Consider the following 23,484-nt stretch of genomic DNA (forward strand, 5'->3'; position numbering starts at 1 on the left):
TGCAGCCAGGCGGACACCTGAGAGAAACCCCCTTCCCCCGTTCCCTTTGTGAGCATGGGGCAGACACAGACAACGCCTCTGTCTATCCTCATAGATCATTTCAAAGAAGTCAAGGATAGGGCTCACAACCTCGCTATAGAAATCAGGAAAGGCAAATTTATTAAGTTTTGTAAGTCTGAGTGGCCAACTTTCGGGGTTGGATGGCCCCGGGATGGAACGTTTGACTCTGGTATCATTTCCAAAGTAAAAGAAAGGGTGTTCGACAAAGGGCCCCACGGTCATCCTGACCAGATTCCATACATTATTGTCTGGCAAGACTTAGTCCAGGACCCCCCACTCTGGTTGAGGAAGATCCTGCTCCCAGTAGGAGACAGCAAGATCATGGTAGCAAAGGAGGCCAGGAAAGAGGGGGAGTCCAAATCGGGGACTACAAAAGGCACCCCTTTGGACTCGCCCTCTGTTCTTCCGGACTCCACTCCCTATCCTGACCTAATAGACCAGGAGTGTATTCCACCCCCACCTTATAACCCTGCTGCAGCCGCAGCCCCAGCCACTGCAGCCGCAGCCCCAGCCACTGCAGCTCCCTTAGTGGATGGCCCGGCGTACGGGACCCGGCAGCGGGCCGCTAGAACACTGGACCCAGAACCAGTCATGGCTCTTCCCCTGCGTGCAATAGGGCCCCCGCAAGCTGACGGGGAACAGGCTTACCAATATTGGCCTTTTTCGACTAGTGATCTGTATAACTGGAAGTCTCAAAATACCAACTTCTCAGAGAATCCTAAAGATCTGATTAACCTTTTAGATTCTGTTTTGTTCACTCACCAGCCCACCTGGGATGACTGTCAGCAACTACTAAAAGTTCTTTTTACCACTGAAGAAAGGGAAAGAATACAGGGAGAAGCACGGAAACTGGTTCCAGGAGATGACGGCAGACCCACCACTAATCCAGGGATCATAGACCGGGCGTTCCCACTTGAACGACCCCCCTGGGATTACAATGAGGCTGAAGGTAGGGAGCGTCTCCGGGTCTACCGCCAGACTCTAATGGCCGGTCTCCGGGCGGCGGCAGGAAAGCCGACCAATTTGGCTAAGGCAGGGGATGTTCGGCAGGGGCCCGAGGAAAGTCCAGCGGCCTATCTGGAGAGGATTATGGAGGCTTTCAGACAGTACACTCCCATAGATCCTACGGCAGAAGAGAGCAAGGCGGCAGTAATGATGGCCTTTGTAAACCAGGCAGCCCCTGATATAAGGAGAAAAGTACAGAGGATGGATAGATTATGTGAAAAGACTATACAAGATCTATTAGAGGTGGCTGAGAAAGTCTATAATAATAGGGAGACCCCGGAAGAGAGGCTAGAAAGGATTAAACAAGAAGATAGAAAGTTCCAGGCTGGGGAAACTAGAAAAGCCAACAAAGAGATGGCCAAGATTCTTCTGGCAGCTACAGGGAGCACGCTCGGGAGAAAAGAGTTTGGGGAGGAGAGAGGAGGCCGCTCCCGGAGGAGAAGGCTAGAGAAAGACCAGTGTGCAAATTGCAAGGAGAGGGGGCATTGGGCTAGAGAATGTCCTAAGAAAAAAGGGGGGCTAGGGGGGAAAGCATTGCCTAAGAGAGTCTTAATAGCGGGGCAGGGAGAAGACAGTGAATAGGGAAGACGGGGTTCAGATCCCCTCCCCGAGCCCAGGGTAACTATAGAAGTGGAGGGGAACCCAGTCAGTTTCTTGGTAGACACAGGAGCAGAACATTCAGTAATCACTGGAACCACTGGAAAGTTGTCCAACAAGACTAGTTGGGTGCAGGGGGCAACCGGAACCAGACCCTACCGATGGACTACCCGGCGAAAGCTAGACCTGAGCTCAGGGCAAGTGAGCCATGCCTTTATGGTCATTCCGGAGTGCCCCACCCCCTTGTTAGGAAGAGATATACTTACAAAGCTAAGAGCCCGTATCTATTTTGAAGACAAAGGAATAATAGTAACTGATGCTAAAGGGAACCATATCAGCAGCCCTCAGGTTACTCAAGTCCTGACCTTGGCCCAGGCGGATGAGTACCGACTATACCAGCCTGTGGGGATCCGTCAGGAAGGAGAGATGGAACACTGGTTTCGAGATTTTCCTAAAGCCTGGGCTGAGACAGGGGGAGCAGGATGGGCAGAGCATCGGCCTCCTCTTTATATTGAGCTGAAACCGGGAGCTGAACCGGCCCGAGTCAGACAGTATCCCATGCCCCAAGAAGCTACAGTGGGAATAACGCCTCACATTCGAAGGCTCCTAGACGCCGGGATCCTCCGGAGGTGCCAGTCAGCCTGGAATACTCCCCTGCTGCCAGTGAGGAAACCGGGTGGAAAGGATTATCGGCCTGTGCAGGACCTCAGGGAAGTCAACGCGCGCGTCCTAGACATCCACCCTACGGTTCCCAACCCCTACACCCTGCTGAGTTCCCTTCCTCCAACACAAACCTGATATACTGTCCTGGACTTAAAGGATGCCTTTTTCAGCTTGGCAGTAGCCCCGCGCAGCCTGGAAATATTTGCCTTTGAATGGCAAGATGAGGAGAGGGGAATCCGAGGACAGTTGACGTGGACACGGCTACCCCAGGGGTTTAAGAACTCACCCACCCTGTTCAACGAGGCCCTCCATGAAGACTTGGGTGAGTACCGGGCCAGTCATCCAGAGGTGACCCTGCTACAGTATGTAGATGATCTGTTACTAGCTGCCCCAACCTCACAGACCTGCTTAGAGGGCACCAAGGACTTACTCAGGGCGCTGGGTGAGATGGGGTACCGGGCTAGTGCTACGAAGGCCCAGATCTGCAAGGAAGAAGTCACCTATCTAGGATATAAAATAAAGGGAGGACAAAGATGGCTAACTGAGGCAATGAAACAGACTGTGTTAAGAATACCCACTCCGACCTCATGTTGGGAAGTAAGGGAGTTCTTGGGATCAGTAGGGTACTGCCGCCTCTGGATCCCAGGGTTTGCAGAAAAGGCTCGACCCTTATATGAAGGGTGTAAGGCAAGTCAGGCTTGGGAATGGACTAGGCAAATGGAGAGCGCCTTCCAAGCCTTGAGAACAGCCATGCTAGAGGCCCCGGCCCTAGCCCTCCCTGACCCCACGAAGGAGTTCCACCTCTTTGTGGATGAAAAAAAGGAAATAGCCAAGGGGGTGCTCACACAGATGCTGGGACCGTGGAGGCGGCCGGTAGCATATCTGTCCAAGAAGCTTGACCCCGTAGCGGCAGGGTGGCCGGCGTGTTTGCGTATCATCGCAGCCGCAGCCTTGCTGGTCAAAGACGCCGACAAGCTCACCCTGGGTCAGCATCTGCGAATTACCACCCCTCATGCCATAGAGGAAATCCTGAAGCAGCCACCAGGGCGATGGATTACAAATGTGAGGTTGACTCACTATCAGGGGCTTCTGTTAGATACTCCCCGTATCGAGTTTCGAGCTCCTGCCATCCTGAATCCAGCCACGCTCCTGCCAGATCCTGGACCGGCAACGCCTGAGCATAGCTGCCTTGAGATCCTGGCGGAGACCCAGATGGCCCGGAAGGACCTGCAGGACTGCCCTCTTGCGAACAGCGACCTGACCTGGTTCACGGATGGGAGTAGCTTCGTCAGGGAGGGACACAGGTACGCAGGAGCAGCCATAGTAGATGGACAAGGCAACCTTATCTGGGCTGCACGCCTTCCACAGGGAACGTCCGCCCAGAAGGCTGAGCTGATTGCATTAACGGAAGCCCTTCGCCGGGCCCAGGGAAAGAGGCTGACGGTATATACTGACAGCTGCTACGCCTTTGGGACAGTGCACATACATGGAGCCCTCTATAAAGAAAGGGGCTTCATCACGGCAGAGGGCAAAGAAATCAAACATAAGCCTGAAATACTTCAATTGCTAGAAGCTATCCTGTTACCAAAGGCAATGGCTGTAGTCCACACTCTGGGACACCAGAAGGGGGACTCCCTAGAAGCTCGAGGCAACCGGGCCGTGGATGCCGAGGCCAAGAGGGCTGCGGAAGGACCTACACCAACAGATGTCCTACACTTGAGCCTGCCGCCCCCAGGAATGGGAGAGATACCCCCTCAACCAGACTATTCCAGTATGGACATGGACTGGGCCAGAGAAAAACTTCAGGCAACGCAGGGTAAGGATGGTTGGTTCCAAGACAGAGAGCATCGCCTAGTGGTTCCTGAAGCCTTGGGGAACCATCTGCTGAGACACTTGCACCAGACAACGCATCTAGGCAAGAAAAAGATGTTGCAGCTGCTGGACACTGCACAACTCAGATTCAAATCACAAGGAAAGACAGCAGAAAGCATTGTCAAGGACTGTCGTGTCTGCCAGGTCATGCAGCCGGGGAGGATCAGAGGGACCCATGCAGGTACCAGGGAACGGGGGAGGCGGCCAGGATTGTTTTGGGAAATAGATTTCACGGAGGTAAGGCCAGGGAAATATGGGTACAAGTACTTGCTGGTTATGGTAGACACCTTCTCAGGGTGGGTAGAGGCTTTTCCTACTAAAAGAGAAACTGCTTTAATAGTAGCCAAAAAAATGCTGGAAGAAGTATTTCCCAGATACGGGCTGCCGGAGAGCATAGGGTCTGACAACGGCCCAGCCTTCACAAGTCAAGTTAGTCAGGGACTCGCCTGGGCTCTGGGGGCAGATTGGAAACTACATTGTGCATATAATCCCCAGAGCTCAGGGCAGGTAGAGAGAATGAACAGAACTCTAAAGGAGACTTTGACTAAATTGGTTCTGGAGACTGGCGGGGACTGGGTGACGCTCCTTCCCTTTGCCCTGTTCCGAGCCCGGAACACCCCCTACCATTTAGGCCTAACCCCCTTTGAGATAGTATACGGTGCTCCTCCACCGGTAATTCCAAAAATGAAACCTGAGACCCTGCCTGAACACCCTATAGAAGTACTACAGGCTGTGCAGGCCCTGCAAAGGGTTCAGAGCCAGATCTGGCCTGCCCTTCGAGCCATTTATCAGGTCACCCGACCAGCAGGGGAAAAGGCTAACGGGCACCCTTACCAGCCGGGAGATTGGGTATGGGTAAAACGGCATAATAGCAAGACCCTGGAGCCCAGGTGGAAGGGACCTTTTCAGACTATTCTTGTTACCCCCACTGCCCTAAAGGTTGACGGAGTGGCGACTTGGGTACACCACTCCCACGTAAGACCTGCCAACGAGGACAAGCGGGAGCAGCAGCAAGTTCAGTGGAGGGCCTCAGCGGATCCTGAGAATCCACTAAAGACCAGACTGACTCGCGTAACAACCAGACCACCGCGGGACTCAGGATAAAGACAATACGGAATAAAAATGCTTGTGGTGACTGCTATATACATAACCCTTATGGGAAAAGTAATGACTGACCCAAATCCCCACATGCCCTATAACCTCACCTGGGAAATCACTAACTTAGAAACTCATGAAGTTTATAGTAGGACTTCAGGAACGGCCCCACTAAACACTTGGTGGCCGGACCTGTACTTCAACTTAGAACAATTGCCAGGCATGGATAATCTGCAGTATAACCCTAAGCGGCAGGGATTGGGCTATGAATATCAGTATACCCAACGCCAGGCCCGGATAGAATTAAGTAGGAATGGTTTTTTTGCATGTCCGGGATTTAGAACAGGGGAAATGAGGCGCGCGTGTGGGGGGATCGAGTCTCTCTACTGTGCAGCCTGGAAGTGTGTGACCACCAATGACGGAGAGTGGAAATGGCAGGTCCGACCTCTTTTCATTGAGATGTCTTATGTCCGGCCATGCTCACGAACCAGGTATACCTCTGACTGTAACCTGATACGTGTAAGGTTCACAGAAGAAGGAAAAAAAGACAGACGGTGGGTCTCGGGACTATACTGGGGAGTAACTCTCTATGATCACCGCTGGGGGGGGGCGAGGCACTGTAATACAATTCAAACTGAGGGCTTCTCCCATCTCGGGCGCTGTAGGGCCCAATCCAGTGCTGGGGGGAACCGGTTCTGACATTTTGGGGGTGCTGGGAGATAAACAAAATAGCCCACGCCCGACTGTTGCTCCACCCTCACTCTTAAGGACCCCGGTGGCAGAGATAGAAACGCAAGTAACCCCCAGGACAAAGGGGTCAGGAGATCCCTTATGGAAAATGCTGTCAGCAGCATATGAGGCATTAAATCGCTCCGATCCCAATGCTACAAAAGCCTGTTGGTTATGCTATAACATCAGACCCCCTTTCTATGAAGCAGTAGGAATAGATGCCCCCTTCAACCGCACGGGAGAGGAGGCCCCCAGGTCCTGCACATGGGACCGCAAGGGCCCGGGGCTAACACTTCAGGCAGTCACTGGAAATGGGACCTGCGTAGGGAAGGTGCCCGCTAGCCATGCACAACTTTGTGCTATAGTCCACCCATCTATAAACCAGAATGGAGGAACAAAATGGGTGATTCCGGCACTCAATGGATGGTGGGTTTGTTCTAAAACAGGCTTGACCCCATGCCTTAGCCTGTCTGTCTTTAATGAGTTAGAGGAAGTCTGCATCATGGTACTAGTATTCCCTAAGGTTATCTACCACCAAGAAAATATAATATATGATGCATGGGAAAAAGGCACAGGAGGTGCCAGGTTAACTACAAAAAGAGAGCCCTTTACAGCAATAACCTTAGCCACCCTTTTCGGTCTGGGTGCAATAGGAACAGGGACAGGTATCTCATCCTTAGCGGTGCAGCACAGGGGGTTCAATAGCCTGAAGGCCGCTGTAGATGAAGACATATCCAGGATCGAAGAATCCATCTCCCATTTAGAAAAGTCACTGACCTCACTGTCTGAGGTAGTGCTGCAGAACCGGAGGGGACTAGACCTACTACTCCTCCAACAGGGAGGGCTGTGTGCGGCCCTAGGGGAAGAGTGCTGCTTCTACGCTGACCATACCGGGGTAGTAAGAGAATCCATGGCTAAAGTCAGAGAAGGACTGGCTAAACGGAGGCGAGAACGTGAACAAAGAGAAGGGTGGTTCGAGTCATGGTTCAATAGCTCCCCTTGGCTGACTACTTTGCTTTTAACTTTATTAGGACCCCTAATTGTGCTTTTGCTCATCCTCACTTTCGGACCGTATATTCTAAATAGGTTAATTACCTTTGTAAAAGTACGAGTCAACATGGTACAACTGATGGTACTGCGACAACAGTACCAGAAGCTGAGCTATGACTCTGGCTTACAAAAAGGGGAAACACGAGGCCCCATGTCCGAGCAAGAGTGCTAGGAAAAAAAAAAAGGGGGGGGAAATGTAGAGCAGGAAGGAAAACAGGAGTAACTCCATGACAGACTGGACCTCTTAGGAAAGGCCTAAGTTTTGGTTTCCCCAACGCAGGCCCTCCCCCTCCCCGGAATGCCGCTGGTAACAACTGAGGGCCCTGGCTTGGAAACTGGCCAATCAGGAGCCAGAGCCCTGACTTGGAAACTGGCCAATTAGGAGCCAGAGCCCCGGCTTGGAAACTGGCCAATCAGGAGCCAGAGCTCTGACTTGGAAACTGGCCAATTAGGAGCCAGAGCCCCGGCTTGGAAACTGGCCAATCAGGAGCCAAAGCTATCGGCCACTTTTGAGGGAACAAATGAACTAAAAGGGAGGTGGGGGGGGTGTGCCCGATACATGTAACCTATTGATAAGTATAAAAGCTTTGTTTCCACCCCAGGGCAAGGTCCGGGCTCGTGGAGAGACCACTGCGCTGGTGCTCTGAGCCTTGGACCCTAGCCTGGGCTAGAAAATAAACTCCTTTGTCTGTTGCAGCCTTGGTGACTCTGCCTATCTGTTCCTGGGACTGAGGGAAACCAGTTCTTACAATCCTAGTATCTTGCTAAAAATTAGCACTCTAATTTAACTTACCTTCAGAAAATACTTACAGTTATTATCTGAATTTTGATTTAAAAAGTGAGAAATAAATAACATACTCCCATTACTTTTGTGAAAAAACAAATTTTCTTGCAAACAGGTAAAATTTTATACCTTTTTTTTTTTTTTTTTTTTTTTTTTGCCATTCTGAAGCACTGAGTATCTATCATCTGCAGTTCTCTCACTGCAAACATATGTATTTCACCTTGTCATTCCTCCAGGTGCTTCTATAAAAACAGGCATTTTTGTCTTAAACTATTTGATAAGTATAGTACAATGAAGAAGAAAAGAACTAATCTACATAAACAGCAGTACTCAATCTTTAAATTAAACTATGCTAAAACATCCATAGTAATGGCCAAAAGATCAGAAAAGGGCCAAAGATCAGAAAAGGGTAGACAGCAACCTCTACCCTCTCTTCTGGTAGAAAAGAAAATCGAAAATGGCTAAGGTAGGGTGACTATGATAACGATTTATAATAATCAGTAAAGTAATAATTCACAGACTACTGAACTCAAAGTTGTTGAGGTCACTGCTCACCCTAGCCTTAGCAAGAGAAAGACTGCTGCTTGAACTGGAATCATTGGCATACAGCTAAGAGAAAATGAAAAAAACAACAAACCACAACACAAACCCAAATGATTTATTAGGAAACTAAACTCATGACACACAGACCCCTCAGAAACAGTTCATTTGGAGAGATGTGGAATCACAGTGTTTAGAAGTGACAACCACAAACTCAGGTAAAAGTATTTTTCTCACTGCTGGAAAAAGTCACAAAAGGTTATGTATCTATGATCTTCTTTCCAGGCTTTCTTAAAATATCTTAAAATGTTCTTTTTACTTATTAAGGGTTATTATCTCAAAGTTAAAATAGTAGCTTATAATGGTTATGGGAGCTAGATTTGGTATTTGCAGGTAAATTTAAAAAATGATATATCAAATATGTTATATATATCTAAACAATAAAAACCAAGAAAATAGTTTAACATAAACAGATAATTTTTACACAAAGGGTATTTCAGCTCCTCTTCTCTAATTACTCTTACTTCAAGAGATTTTCCCTTCAGTAACATATAGTTCATAGTAATTTCATCATGTTGCCATTTTCTGAGAGAGTGCTCAATTTCTTCTTCTCTATACTCCATTCTCAACAAAATGTCTAAAAAAGAAGGGTAAAATACAGATTATGTGTTTTGTTTGGGTAAGAAATCATTCTGTTACAGGATAAAGTAATTTTCTTTATTTGACCTCAAAGATCACACATTTTCTAACACAAACGAGCACTTGTTTCTGAGTTACTGGGTGCTATTGTATGAAAACACATTTAGCTAAGTTTCTAAACATGACAGAACAGATAAGTTAATTCATTATATAACTTGTGCTTAACATTCCATTATTCACATTTTAGGCATACATACGAATCAAAAACAGAAATATGTTACTTATACAAACACAGGCACATGTAAGGATGTTGGCACAGAGTAATTACCAATGTGTTTCTGATCACAGATGTCTACTTCTTCAACATATGGTGTAAGTTTCTCTACATGCCCTTAATTCAGCCATTGGTCTTTCATAATTTTGTGAAAAAGTGAACTGTTCATTAGCAGCATAAAATAAAATATACTGATAATCACAATACTTAGGAAAATTTATTTGCAACATTTCATAGACTATAGGTCAAAGTATGACTTAAATTGTTTTTAGTGTCTCAATTCCTGCTTAAAAAGCCCTAAGCAATTCTATTTCTTCCTGATTGAGCCTAGGGAGGCTGTGTGTTTCTAAGAATTTGTCCATTTCCTCCACATTTTCAAGTTTATGTGCATAGAGGTTTTTATCGTATTCATAGATTATATTTTGTATTTCTGTGGCATCAGTTGTAATTTTTCCTTTTTCATTCCTGATGGAGCTTATTAGAGTTCTTCCTTTTCTTATTCTCATTAATCTAGCAAGAGGCATGTCAATTTTATTTTTTCAAAGAATGAACTTTTTGTTTTATTAATCTTCTGTATAGTTTTTTTATTATTAATTTCCTTTAGTTCTGCTCTGATCTTTGTTATTTATTTTCTTCTGCTGGGTTTGGGGTTGGTTTGCTCATCCTTTTCCAGTTCTTTGAGACAATTCATTAGATTGTTGATTTGTGATCTTTCTGTCTTTTGCATGTAGGCATTTATGGCTATAAATTTCCCTCTCAGAACTGCTTTGGCTGTGTCCCACTGATTTTGATAACTTGTGTCTCCTTTACCATTCAGTTCAAAGAATCTTTTGATTTCCAACTTGATTTCCTCCTTAACACAATAATTGTTCATCAGAAGGTTGTTTAGTCTCCACGACTTTGTGTAGAGATGAGAGTTTCCGTTGGAGTTGACTTCTAATTTTATTCCAATGTGGTCTGAGAAGATGCATGGCATAATTCCTGGTTTTTTAAAAAATTTTTTGAGACATGCCTTGTGGCCTAGGATATGGTCAATCTTAGAGAACGTCCCATGAGCTGATGAGAAAAATGTATATTCAGTGGTTTGGGGGTAGAATGTTCTGTAAATATCAGTCAGGCCCATTTATTCTAGAGTTTTGTTTAAGTCCATTGTTTCTTTGTTTATTTTCTGTTTGGAATATCTGTCCTGTTCTGTCAGAGGGATGTTGAAGTCCCTGGCTATTACAGTGTTGCTGTTTATCATTTTGTTTAGATCAAGTAGGATTTGCTTTATGAATCTGGGTGCACCTGAGTTAGGTGCATAAATATTTAGAATTGTTATGTCTTCTTGTTGAATTGTACCCTTCACCATTATTGGTGACCATCTTTGTCTTTCATTACTTTTGTTGATTTGAAGATTAAGTTATCTGAATCAAGAACTGCCACCCCAGCTTTCTTTTGGCTTCCATTTGCTTGAAATATTGTTTTCCATCCCTTCACCTTGAGTCTGAATGCATCCTTGTGTGTTAGATGTGTTTCCTGAAGACAGAAAATGCTTGGCTTGTGTATGTTTATCCATTTGGCCAGCCTATGTCTCTTTAGTAGGAAGTTCAAGCCATTCACATTTGAGAGAATTGATAAGTGGGGCAGATTTCTGTTCACCCTGTTGAGCTGAACTTTGTTTCTTTGTTTTCTCTTTTGAGCCATTGTGGTATCTGGTCTTTGACCTTTAGCTTTTGGATGATTTTTCATTGCTGAGTGTTTAATGTGATGATCCATGTGTAACACAATTTGAGGGATGTGGAAACGGCCCAAGTGACCATCAATACATGAGTGGATTAGTGAAGTGTGATGTATGTATACCATGGAGCTTTCTCTTCAGCCACAGAGGGAAGTGGTGATCTAGCACCTCTTGTATTGTCCTGGATAGAGCTGGAGCCCATTCTACTGGGTGAAGTATCACAAGAATGGAGGGACAAGCACCACATGTCCTCACCACCAAGTTGGTATTGACTGATCAACACTTAGGTACACATATAGTGGTAAGATTCATCAGGTGTTGAGTGGATGGGGGGAGGTAGGGATGGGTGTGTACACATCTAATGGGTGCAGTGTGCACTGTCTGGGGGACAGACATGCTTGAAGCTCTGACTCGGGTGCCAAGGGCAATGTATGTAGCCTGAATATTTGTACCCCCGTAATATGCTGAAATAAGAAAAAAAAAAAAAAAACTTAAAAAGAAGTCCTAAGCAAGAGTTCAGTAGGCCACACAAACCAAGCTAAGTTCTAAAAATATTCTAAAAACTCTCCAAAGTTATTTCTTATTTCCACTAATGTGATTACCTGCAGAGCAGTTCATTTACGTGGATTTACCACTAGAAAATGTTTCTGAAGTTTTTTACACTCTGCTGACATATAGAATGGGATGGTGTATTTCTCTTTTATTATGTTTGCTTACAGTTCCTTTGGGGAGGGAGAGAAGAAAGAAAAGTAGTGAGTCAAGTTTTAGGTTAAAAACAACAAAAAAACTACTGAAACTCCTAAACTGATATAATGTTAAAAATATAAACCCATGTAATTTTATGAAACTCCTTTTAGTTTTGTATAGTACACTGATGCAACTGTTTCCTACACCTTAAGGTTTGCCTTATCAAAAGGAAGGGTGCCAATGACCAGCAGAGAGAGGATCACCCCGAGGCTCCACACATCAACCTCAGGGCCATGACATCTCTTGCACTGGAAGAGCTCGGGGGCTGTGTGTGGAGCAGTGCCGCAAAGGTTTCCAGTTGAGTGCCCAAAGTACATTCGTTGCTGAGGCTGAAATCTGTTATTTTGGTGTTATACTTGTCATCTAATAACAGATCCTCCAGCTAGAGGGAAAACATCAAGACAAAAATAAAATTTAACTGAAATTAGGCATTTCATAAAAAAGCTTTTGTAATGATATAAAGTTAATATCTCCTAATTAATGAAATGAGAAAACATTTTTTTGGAGAGAAAAAAAGGGGAGATAAATTAGAACTCCTAATTTTATAACATTAAGAATCAATAACAGACATGAAGTGCTAGAATAATAATCATTAATTCTTATACTAATTTAAACATCAAATGCCCCAAGATCAAGAAAATTTTTGACAGGCTTTTTTCATTTGTTTGTTTTTTAGAGACAGGATCTCACACTGTCACCCAGGCTGGAGTGCAATGGTACAAGCACAGCTCACACTGCAAAATCAACCTCCTGGGCTGAAGCAATCCTCCTGCCTCAGTCTCCTAAGTAGCTGGGACTACAGGTGCATGCCACCATGCCTGAGTAATTTTTTATTTTATTTTTCTTGTACAGATAGGTTTTTTATGTTGCCCAGGCTGGTCTTGAACTCCTCACCTCAAGTGATCCTCCCGCCTTGGTCTCCCAAAGTGCTAGGATTACAGGCCTGAACCACCACTCCCCACCTATTCTCTTAATACAAAATCTTACCCATTTCCTGGATCAAGATGAGTACTCTTTCTTTTAGAGGAAGATCTCCACTTGTTTAAAATGAATGATCCAGAGAGTTTCTTTTATACCAAGCTCAACATTTTTATATGTTCTTTACACTAGATTTATATTAAATCTTATGGATTAAGCAAGAAAGACTAAAAGAACTCTTTCTTTTAAAAAATCTGAGTGTTTTGAACTTCCACATTTAGCTATGAAGGAGTGACTAGTTTTGTATTTTCTCTTTAACCATCAGCAATTCAAATTCTGAACAAAATATATGAAGCAAATGTTTTCAGGCATTGGATGACAGAAAGCATGGGCCATAATCCCTTAAAGAAGGGGAACAAGTGAAGTGAACTCAACTTTTCCTCTGTTTTCTGCCCACGGGTGGTCTCTGGACTGCAGAAGATAGAGCCCAAGTAGAGAGTAAGAGGCTTCCGAAGCAGCTGAGAAGGCTGGAATTTGTGGGACAAGGAAACATTGAGAAGGCAGTGCACTAACAGGAGAAAAAAGGAGAGAAATGCTTAGGAGGTAATTCCTCTTGGCTCTTTTGCTGAGGATGGAATGTACGTACACAGGGCATGGATCTGCAAGACACAGCAAAAGCAAAAAGTGACAGGACTGAAAGGAGAAGTAGACAAGTGCAAATTATAGCTGGAGATTTTAATCACTCTTTCACCAACTGACAGAACAAAAAGACAAAATAAAATCATCATGGATATGAAACGTTTGAGCAGTACTATCAGCCAACTTGACCTACCTGATGTTTAGAGACACTAACCCAACAACTGAAGAGTCCACATTCAAGTACACATGGAATGTTCACCAAGATAGACTACATGCTGGGCCATAAAATATATCTCAAATTTCAAAACATTGAAATCATATAGAGTATGTTCTTTGACCACAGCAGAATGAAACTGGAAATGAGTCTAACAATAAAATATTTTTAAAAAATAAAGCCCTGGCCGGGCGTGGTGGCTCACACCTGTAATCCTAGCTCTCTGGGAGGCCGAGGCGGGTGGATTGCTCAAGGTCAGGAGTTCGAGACCAGCCTGAGCAAGAGTGAGACCCCGTCTCTACTAAAAATAGAAAGAAATTATATGGACAACTAAAAATATATATAGAAAAAATTAGCCGGGCATGGTGGCGCATGCCTGTAGTCCTAGCTACTTGGGAGGCTGAGGCAGGAGGATCGCTTAAGCCCAGGAGTTTGAGGTTGCTGTGAGCTAGGCTGACACCACGGCACTCACTCTAGCCCGGGCAACAGAGCGAGACTCTGTCTCAAAAAAAAAATAAAATAAAAAAAAATAAAGCCCAAATATTTTGAATATTAAACAACAGACCTCTAAGTAACCCATGGGTCAAAGAAAAAACCCCAAGAGAAATTTTAAAATATTTTACACTGAATGATAATGAAAATACAACATATCAAAATTTTTGAGATGTAACTAACACAATGCCTAGGGAGAAATTTAAAGCCTAAAATGATTATATTAGAAAGGAAGTAAAGTTTAAAATCAATGATCTTAGTGTACACTTTAAGAGGTTGGAGGGGGAAAGCAAATTAGAAAGTGACTAGAAGAAAAGAACTAATAATAGTAATAAAAAAGATAAATCATAGAAATAAATCAAATTATTAAAGCAAAATGTCAATTCTTTGAAAAGATTAATAAAATTAAGACAAACTGATAAAGAAAAAAATAGAGAAGAGACAAATTACAATTATCAGGTATAAAAAAAGGAGACATCACAACAAATCCTATAGGATGAAGGATAGTAAGGAAATATTATAATAGGCTTTATGCCAATAAATTTGACAACTTAAGAAAAAATGTACAAATTCTTGAAAAAAACTACTTTTACCAAAACTAATACAAAGGAAATACAAAATCTGTACAACTCTATAATTGCTAAAGAAATTGAATTGATAATTTTAAAAAACCTCTCAAGAAGAAAACTTAGGTCCAGGTGATTTCACTTGTGAATTCTGTCACAAATCTAAGGCAGAGGCCAGATGGTGGCTCACACCTCTAATCCTAGCACTTTGGGAGGCTGAGGTGGAAGGATCACTTGAGGCCAGGAGTTCAATACCCTCCTGGGCAACAGAGCAAGATCCCATCTCTACAAAACAACGGAAAAATTAGCCAGGTGTGGTGGCGAGGGCCTGTAGTCCCTGCTACTCAGGCAGGTGAGGCAGGAGGATTGTTTAAGCCCAGAAGTTTGAGATTGCAGTGAGCTCTGATGACGCCACTGCCCTTCAGCCCGGGGAACAGACTGAGGACTGTTTCCAAAACAAACAAACAAAAAAAAAAAAAAATGAAAACAGAAAAACCAGTTGATTGGTTTAAAATCAATGTAATTCACCATATTAACAGAATGAAGGGGAAAAGTTACATCTCAATAGATACAGAAAAAGTATTTCACAAAATTCAATATCCACTTATGAAAAACTTCAGCAAACTATAAAAGAAGAGAATTCTCTCAATCTGATAAAGAAAATCTACAAAAAAATTATAGCTGACTTTATACTTAATGATTGAAAGACTGAATGCTTCCCCCTGTGACTGTGAACAAGACAAGTATCTTCACTCCTGCTGCTTCTATGCAGCATTGCATTGGATGTTCTAACTGGTTTAATAAAGGAAAACAAAGGAATAAAAGTTTAAAGGTGGAACAGAAGAAGTAAAAATGTCACAAACAACATGATTGCCTGCATAGGGATTCCTAAGGAATCTTAAAAAAAAATAAAAAAAAATAAAAAAAACGATTGGAAATAGTAAGTGAATTAGCAAGGTTTCAGGACAAAAGAGAAATAATAAAAAAGTTTCTATTTCTATATTATGGCAAAGAACAATTGTAAGTTTAAAAAATCACTGTGATTTAAAATACTGTCAAAAAACATGAAATCTCAGTGATAAATTTAATGAAATAAGTGTAAGACCTGTATACTGACAACTAGAAAGCACTGCGGAGAGAAATTAAAGAAGACCTATTTAGGAGATGTACACATGTTCAGAGACTGACAGACTCAGTGTTCTTAAGATGTTAATTATGCTCCCTCGCTTCCAGTTATCTCTAGATTGAAAGCAATCCTTATCAAAATCCCAGCAGCGTGTAGGTGGACAATGACCAGCTGATTCTCAAATTTATATAGAAACACAAAGGACCTAGAATAGCCAAAATTTTCTTGAAAAGGTTGGTCAAAGTCGGAGGACTTATACTTCCTGATTGTAAGGTCTACAATATCACTGCAGTAATCAAGACAGTGATTATTCATATAATGATAACAATTGAACAGAATATCAAGTTCAAAATCAGATCCTCACATATATGGTCAATTGATTTTCAAGGATCAATGCAGGATAGTCCTAAAGGGTGCTGAATCAACATGAGAATATATGCATATAAAAAAAAACCCACGACCTTTGCCTTATACCATTTATTAATATTTTACTGAATTCTTTTTTTGTTTGAGTCAGTTTTAGCACTGATTTTTCTGGGATTTTCCAGGTACTCTATGCCATCATCTGCAATTAGAGGGAGTTTTTTCTTTTATCTTGACTTACTCTTACACCTCTAATTAATTTCTCTTGTCAAACTGCCTGGCTATCACCTGTAGGAAAATGTTGCAAAGTAGTGGAGCTAGTAGGCATGTTTGCCTTGCTCCAGATCTTAGTCGAAAGTGCTGTGTTGGTTCTCTGTTAAATACGGTACTAGTTTTACAACTAAGCTACCTGTATGTTATCATGTTCAAATAGTATCCCTCCAATTTCTTTTTCCTGAGTGTTTTTATCATGAATGGGTATTGAATTTTGGTAAGACTTTCCCTGTATCTCTGGAAATAATCAAATAAGTCATGTCTTAGATGTACTAATATGGCATATATTAATAGATGTCCTCATATTGAACCAACCTTCCATTTCTAGAATAAATTCGACTTGGTAATGGTGTAGTACCTTCTTACTATGGTGTTGGATTTTCTGATAATATTTCCTTTTGAGTGATACTGGTGTCAAGTTTTCTGTCTCTATACTGTCATTACCCAGTTTAATTATCAGTGTCACATTTGCTTCATAAAAATAATTAAGAAGTTTTTCTTCTTTCAAGGTTCTGGAGCATTGGGACTATCTAGTCTTTGAATGTTTGGTAGAATTCTGTGAAACCATATGGACTTGGAGATTTGTTGGGATAGTTCCTTAAATAACTTCCTCTGTTTTTCTATGGAAATTGTCTATTTAAGTTATCTAACTCTAATGTGCTTAATTTCAGTAATCTGGTTTTCCTTAGGAAATTATCCATTTCACTTAGGTTTTCAAATTTATTTCAGTACAGCAGGGATAACTCAACTCTATCACATTATTTTCTAATTATACATAATTTATTTGTGTAGAGCAGGGATCAGCAAACCTTTCCTTAATGGGCCACATAGTAAATATTTTAGGTTATAGGCCAGATGACCTCTCTCTTTGGTACTCAACTTGCCATTGTAGTCCAAAAGCAGCCACAGACAATATGTAAATAAATGGGCATGGCTGTATAACTTTACTTACAAAAACAGCCAGCCAGTCTATGGGCTGTAGTTGGCCAACCCTTGACAAAAGTGCAACAAAGTACTCTCTTATGATTTTTAAAATTTGTTTTAATAATGATTTCTCCCTCATTTTATAGGTTGTGCTTTCTCTTATTTTCTCTTGTCAAACTGCATGGCTATCACCTGTGGGAAAATGCTGCAAAGTAGTGGAGATAGTAGGCATGTTTGCCTTGTTCCTGATCTTAGTAGAAAATGTCTATGTTGGTTCTCTATTAAATAAGATACTAGTTTTACAACTAAGCTAGATGTATTTCCTTTTTTTTTTTTTTTTTTTAGACGGAGTCACACTCTGTCACCTGGGCTAGAGTATAGTGGTGTCATCATAGCTCACTGCAACCTCAAGCTCCTAGGCTCAAGCAATCCTCCTGCCTCAGCCTTCCAAGTAGCTGGGACTACAGGCACTCGCCACCATGCCCAGCTAATTTTTTTCTATTTTTAGTAGAGATGAGGTCTCGCTCTTGCTCAGACTGGTCTCAAACTCCTGGCCTCAAGTGATCCTCCCTCCTCAACCTCCCAAAGTGCAAGGATTACAGGTGTCAGCCACCATGCCCAGCCTCTCATTTCTTCTTTATCAAGTTAGTTAATATTTTATCTCTTTTGTTGTTTCAAAAAGCAAATATTTTTATCAACTAGATATTGTTTTCCTATTCTTCTCTTCATTAATTTCTGCTTTTATTTTATTTCCTTCCTATTTTTTTTTCATTTACTTTGTTCTTTTTGTTTTCTAAACTGGAAATTTAACTCACTTATCTTCACTTTTATTAATAGATGTTTTTTGTGCACTGACTTCCTCTAACCAATGATTCAAAGACATCCCTTATATTCTGATATGTAGTGTTTTCAATATCATTATTTCTTAAAAATTCTGTAATTTCAGCATGTATTTCTCCCTTTGCCTAGAAGTTATTTAGAAGTTTTAAAATTTCCAAGTGATGGACCTTTCTGACTTTTATTTTTGTTAGTAAATCCTAGGTTTATGACATTGTATTACTAACAAGAGTGTTAGTTGTAATATTTCTATTTCATGAATGTTACTGTTGTGCCCTTTGTGACCTAATACTTAATCAGTTTTTGTGAATAAGCCATATAGTCTCCATAACCAGGGAGCAAATTTTATGTACATATACCTCCATAAGATAAAAATTTCACAGTGTCCTTTGTCACATTTAATGCTTTGGGGATTGAGTTCTATTTTTTTGATATCACAATTGCTACTCCTGCTCAATTTTTGTTTCCATTTATGTGATATGCTTTTGTCCAATAGTTTATGTTTAGCTTCTCTGAATCACTTTATTTTAGATATGTCTCTTGTCTCCTCAAAGTTTTTGTTTTTATAAGCCAAACTGAAACTAATGTACTTGGTCTCAAATTTTCTACTTATGCATATTGTTATATTACCTTATTATAAGATGTATATTACTTTCTCATTTATTTTTTAGAAGTTAGAGAGCAGGGATTGGTATTTCTATTTTTGTTCTACTGATTACTTCCACACTTAAATTTTCACAATACCCTTAGTTATTCCACTGTCTTATTTAACCTTTTACTATCTGGTTTGTCAGCGTTTTTTTTCCCCCTCAGTATTCTTTAAAACCCACCTATTACCAACACATTATCCTCTTTTCTCCTCCCATCTTTTTAGTTGCAATATTGTACTTTCTTACAATATGCAACAGTTAGACATTAGTCTTCTACACTGGTCCTCACCTTCTTAATCCTTTTGCTGAAACTTTCCCATCATCAATTGTTTGGATGAAGCTCACCCTCTAATATATTCCTCAGAAATGGCTGGTGGATACAGAAATTACCCAAGTTCTTGTATGTTGAAAACTTTTTTTCTACAGCTTTGCTATTTGAAGGATATCTCAATTGGCTATAAAATCCATAGTTCACACTTTCCTTGAGTTTTAAAAAAGATACACCTCCATTGTTGCCTTGCTTTGTATGTCAGTTTTGCAATGTCTGATGCTTTTTGTAAGTTTGCCTTTGCCTTTTTACGTTATGTGTTCTTTTTGACTGGAAGACTTGATGATTTTATCTCTTAAATCTAACAGTTTTACTAAGACATATCTCAGAGTTGATAATTATGGGTTAATTTTTCCAGGTACCCAGTAAGTCCTTTCAGTTAGTAGATTTAGGTTTTTTTCCATTTCTGGAATTTTTTTCTAGATTATATTTTTAAATAGTAATTCTGTTCCATTGCTTTTTCTTCTTCAGGAACTCTGATAATATGAACATTATGTCTTCTTTGCCTGTCTTCCATTCCCAATACTTTCTCTGACTCATTTACCTTTTTATGTCATTTTCAATTCTCTTGGTTGTTTTCATACCTTTCTTCATTTCCCTTTATTAAATTTTTATTTGAACCTATTCTCCCTTGACTATCTCATCTTTGTTGACTTATAATTTGTCTTTTCTTCCATTTCTTCCCTGCATTTCATTAATTTTTTTCATTTCTCTCTTTTTCATCATTTCCATTCTTAGTTTTAAAATTTCTAATCCAAAGTGTTTTTAAACCTTCAAATGCTTGTTTGAGTACACTCAATTCTGTGTGGAGTGTAGACTTACAGGTTTCCTTCTGTTTCCTGGTTGTTTTCTAGGGAGAGGGAGGTAGTCTCCCAGGGAGATTTGTATAAACAGTTGTTTGCTGATTTTCTGCAGTAAGTTCTCTTTGGATTTTATTTCCTCTTGTTCATTTTTGTGACACTTGGGAGGACGGGGGTGGTAGTTTACAAGATTATCCAGTTTAATGTCATCCTAGCAAAGCCCACATGAAGCCTTTCATAGTGCTGCAAGTGTTGCTAATGTAAATGTTAGCAATGAGGATCCGGGGGCACAGATTTGGCAGTTACCTCAAAAGGAAACCAAGGTAGAGTTGAAATAACTAACCAAATATTTGAAGGGGATAAAAGGGTAGGATCAAGAATGGCAGAACACAGATGAGGTGGTGTGAAATATAGTGAATTTCACTATAATGTGCACAATTGTTCTATTGTATTATCGTGGAGCAGTGCTTCTCAAAGTGTAGTAGGCAAGCAGGAATTGATCTGTGAGCTTTATGCTATCCAATCAGTATAGAAAATGGAAATTAAGTGTTTAGAAATGTTCATAAGTTGATAGTAATTTTATGTCTGTTGAATTTAATAAAAAAATTGAACTCACATTGTCTGTTTTAATTTCTTTTTTAATGATTCTTGTATAGTATTTTACAAAAGTATGACTCTGTCAAAGAGTAAAAATTTTAAAAACTGATCCTTTACCACAGATAGTTCAAGAACACTACCAGAGTATTTAGCTTGCACCCCAAATTTAAGTAGATTAACTCTACCTTTGTAAATACATGTTAAAAAATAAACACAAATTTGAATATGGACTGGAATATTAGAGATTAACTATTTATTGTTAATTTTCTTAGGTTTACTAATACCACACTAATTATGTAGGAGAATGATATTTTGTAGATATGTAGGAGCTACCTGCTGATATATCTGGGAGTAAGTTATCATGATGTCTGCAACTTGTTGAATGGTATAAGCAAAAGAAAAGACACACAGCAGGCAACCCATGCACATATGGCTAAAGCAAATATGGCCAAATTAACAGTGGTTGAATTTAAGGAGTGGGTATGTGGATAATGATACTATATTTTCAACTTTTCAAAACATAAAGTAGGAAAAAAATGTTTAAATAGTACATAACAAATGCAAAGTCCTCCATACCCCAAAGTCACCAGGTCAGGATCCTCCAGATGACTTCTGGATCCTCGCCTTCCTCAAAGCATTTCATTTTATCAAGGCTAAAACAAAAAGGGAAAGCAATACTTTAAGGTCGGCCATGCATCTTGTCCAAAGCGAGTCAGGGTTGTGTTCTAAATACATCGCTGTATTAAGCAGTCAAGTAAAATCCAAAAAGCAACTCAGAGAAGAGGCCAGAACTCAAGGCAATGATTTCCATGCTGATTATTTTATGAAAAGCATAAATAGCCTATGAAGGCAACCAGTATCATTAGAGAAAGAGATCATAAAAAGTTATTTGTATATTTTCAATCCAAATAAGGCACTTGTGGGGGAAATCTCAGTACTAGCATACCCAGGAGATCCCCACAAGAAACCATAATTAATCAGGGTTTTAACATTCCAATGATTAAATCTCCTGGAGCCTCAACCATGACTCAGGGTCCTCCATTATCAAAGTGCCTGTCAGTGGCAAGCACACGTCGCTGTTACCCTCATTGCTTTTCTTTATTAACAAGCACTTTTTTTAATTTTTTAAATTCAAAATATCCTGTGGGTACAGATTTTTTTTAGACATGGCTTGATAGGCTTGAGTTTCTGTCACCCGAATAGTGTTCATTGCACCAGTAAGGTGAGTTTTGCCCTACCCCTCCTTCCCCCTGCCCACTGCTCGATTTCCAATGACTTTTACTTTCCTCTGTGTACTTGTGTGCCCATCGTTAACAAGGGCTTTTGAAATTGGAGAATAGAAAAACTATCCTTTGATGAAGCTGTCTTCTTCCTCTACTCCGACTCGCAGAAATTGTGCATCGGGGTCCTGGGACTTCTCCCAGTGTTCCAGGAAGGCTCCAGCCCGCTGAAAGCTTTGAAAGGGCGATCCTCCTACCCCAGGTCTAAACCACACGTCTTCCCAGGGAGGAATCCCAGAGGACAGCGGGAGCTAGGCCGCACCGGTTGTCCACAAACTGCAAGAGCCCCTCGGTCCCGCACTCACCCGCACACCGCCCTCATCGGCCACCGCCTCCAGGCTGCAGCCCAGATCCTGGCCACCGCGGCATCCTCCGGGTCCCAGTCCGCGACCTCTCCACGCCCGGGCAGCGCGGGGGCCGGGGGCTCCCTCAGCGACAAGTCCCCGGCCCCGCGCAGCCGGCCAGGCCACAGCTCCCCAAAGGAGCCCGCATGGAAAGCGGGCGTGTTTAGTTCGGGAAGCTGGTGCTCTGCAAAGTTGCAGCCACCAGTGCTGGCGATCCGGTCCTGCCTGTTGACAACCCCGCCGCAGGTTGAACGGTCCCAGCCGCCTTCAGCCGGTTTCGTTCCACTCCCTCCCTTCCCGGCAACTGCCAGGCGATGAAGGCGTCGCGGAGCCTGATGGGACTTGCAGTCGCCAGCGGGGCCCGGCCTGCGAGCGGTGGGCGGCGCGGACGGGGCTGCACACACTACATCACAGCCCCGCAGAGCCGCGCCCGGGGCCGTGTTGTCCTCCCTGTCCGGCCCTGTAGGGAGCTGGGGCGGCTCTAGCGCGCTGCGGCAGGTCGGGCTGGGTTCCCGGAGCCGCTGAGTCCCCGGCCCCTTGCAGTTACCTAGCAACACCCCCTGGCCCCGCCGGTAGGGCGGCCTCGCCTCGCCCTTACCACACCGCCTTGTTGCTCTGGGCCCGAGGCTCCAGGACTTTTCTTTGGCTCCAGGGTTAGCAGGATGCTCTGCTACGGCCCTGCCCTAGACCCTGAGAGACAAGGGGGCCCAGGGCCGACACCAGGGTCACGACCAGCCCTCCAGATCCTGTCCTTTCAGAACCTCCCCAAAAGCCCGAAGTTTGCATGCATGTATACACATATGCATTGCTATATGCTGTATGCGTAGTGTTTCAGAAACTCTACTCTGTATCACACACTGTACATTATTAACCCTAATGTGTCTTTTTACAAATCACAACAACATTTCCAAGTAGGGATTATCATCCCCATGTTGGTGTTGAAGGAGTTAACCGCTAGGAAATAGAAACAGGATTGGATCTGATCTCAACTGGCCTAGCTTCACATGGAGCGCCCTCCATCTCTCAGAGACCCCAAAGGACGTGGCAGGACAAACAGAAGAAGCCTGTCTACTTACGTAGTAGGACATAGTCACGTGCCATATAATTCACTCATTTGAAGTGTTCATTCAGTGGTTTGTAGTATATTCACAGAGTTGGGCAACCATCACCACAGTGTATTTGAGAACTTGTTTTCCCACTCCAAAAAAGAAATCTGGGTGCGGCTTGGTGGCCCACCTGTAATCCTAGCACTTCTGGAGGCCAAGGCTTGAGCCCAGGAGTTCAAGGCTGCGATGAGCTATATTTGCACTACTGCAACCAATCACCCACGGTTAGTGACTATATTTATGGTAACTCTG

General features: G+C 42.5%; 1 protein-coding gene across 1 annotated transcript; it reads right to left on the reverse strand.

The window, feature by feature from the left end:
* Window positions 1-8,995: 8,995 nt before the first annotated feature.
* LOC138385938 (uncharacterized) lies at window positions 8,996-23,214 on the reverse strand. Its single transcript, XM_069472112.1, has 4 exons — window positions 23,203-23,214; window positions 22,088-22,809; window positions 21,079-21,155; window positions 8,996-9,032 (listed from the first exon to the last, which is right to left on the reverse strand). Exons 1-3 carry the CDS (start codon window positions 23,212-23,214, stop codon window positions 21,086-21,088), a joined length of 804 nt encoding a protein of 267 aa, XP_069328213.1. The 3' UTR covers window positions 8,996-9,032; window positions 21,079-21,085.
* Between the last annotated feature and the right edge of the window lie 270 nt (window positions 23,215-23,484).

The sequence above is a fragment of the Eulemur rufifrons genome, chromosome 7, assembly GCF_041146395.1.
Source record: "Eulemur rufifrons isolate Redbay chromosome 7, OSU_ERuf_1, whole genome shotgun sequence".
NCBI lineage: Eukaryota > Metazoa > Chordata > Mammalia > Primates > Lemuridae > Eulemur > Eulemur rufifrons.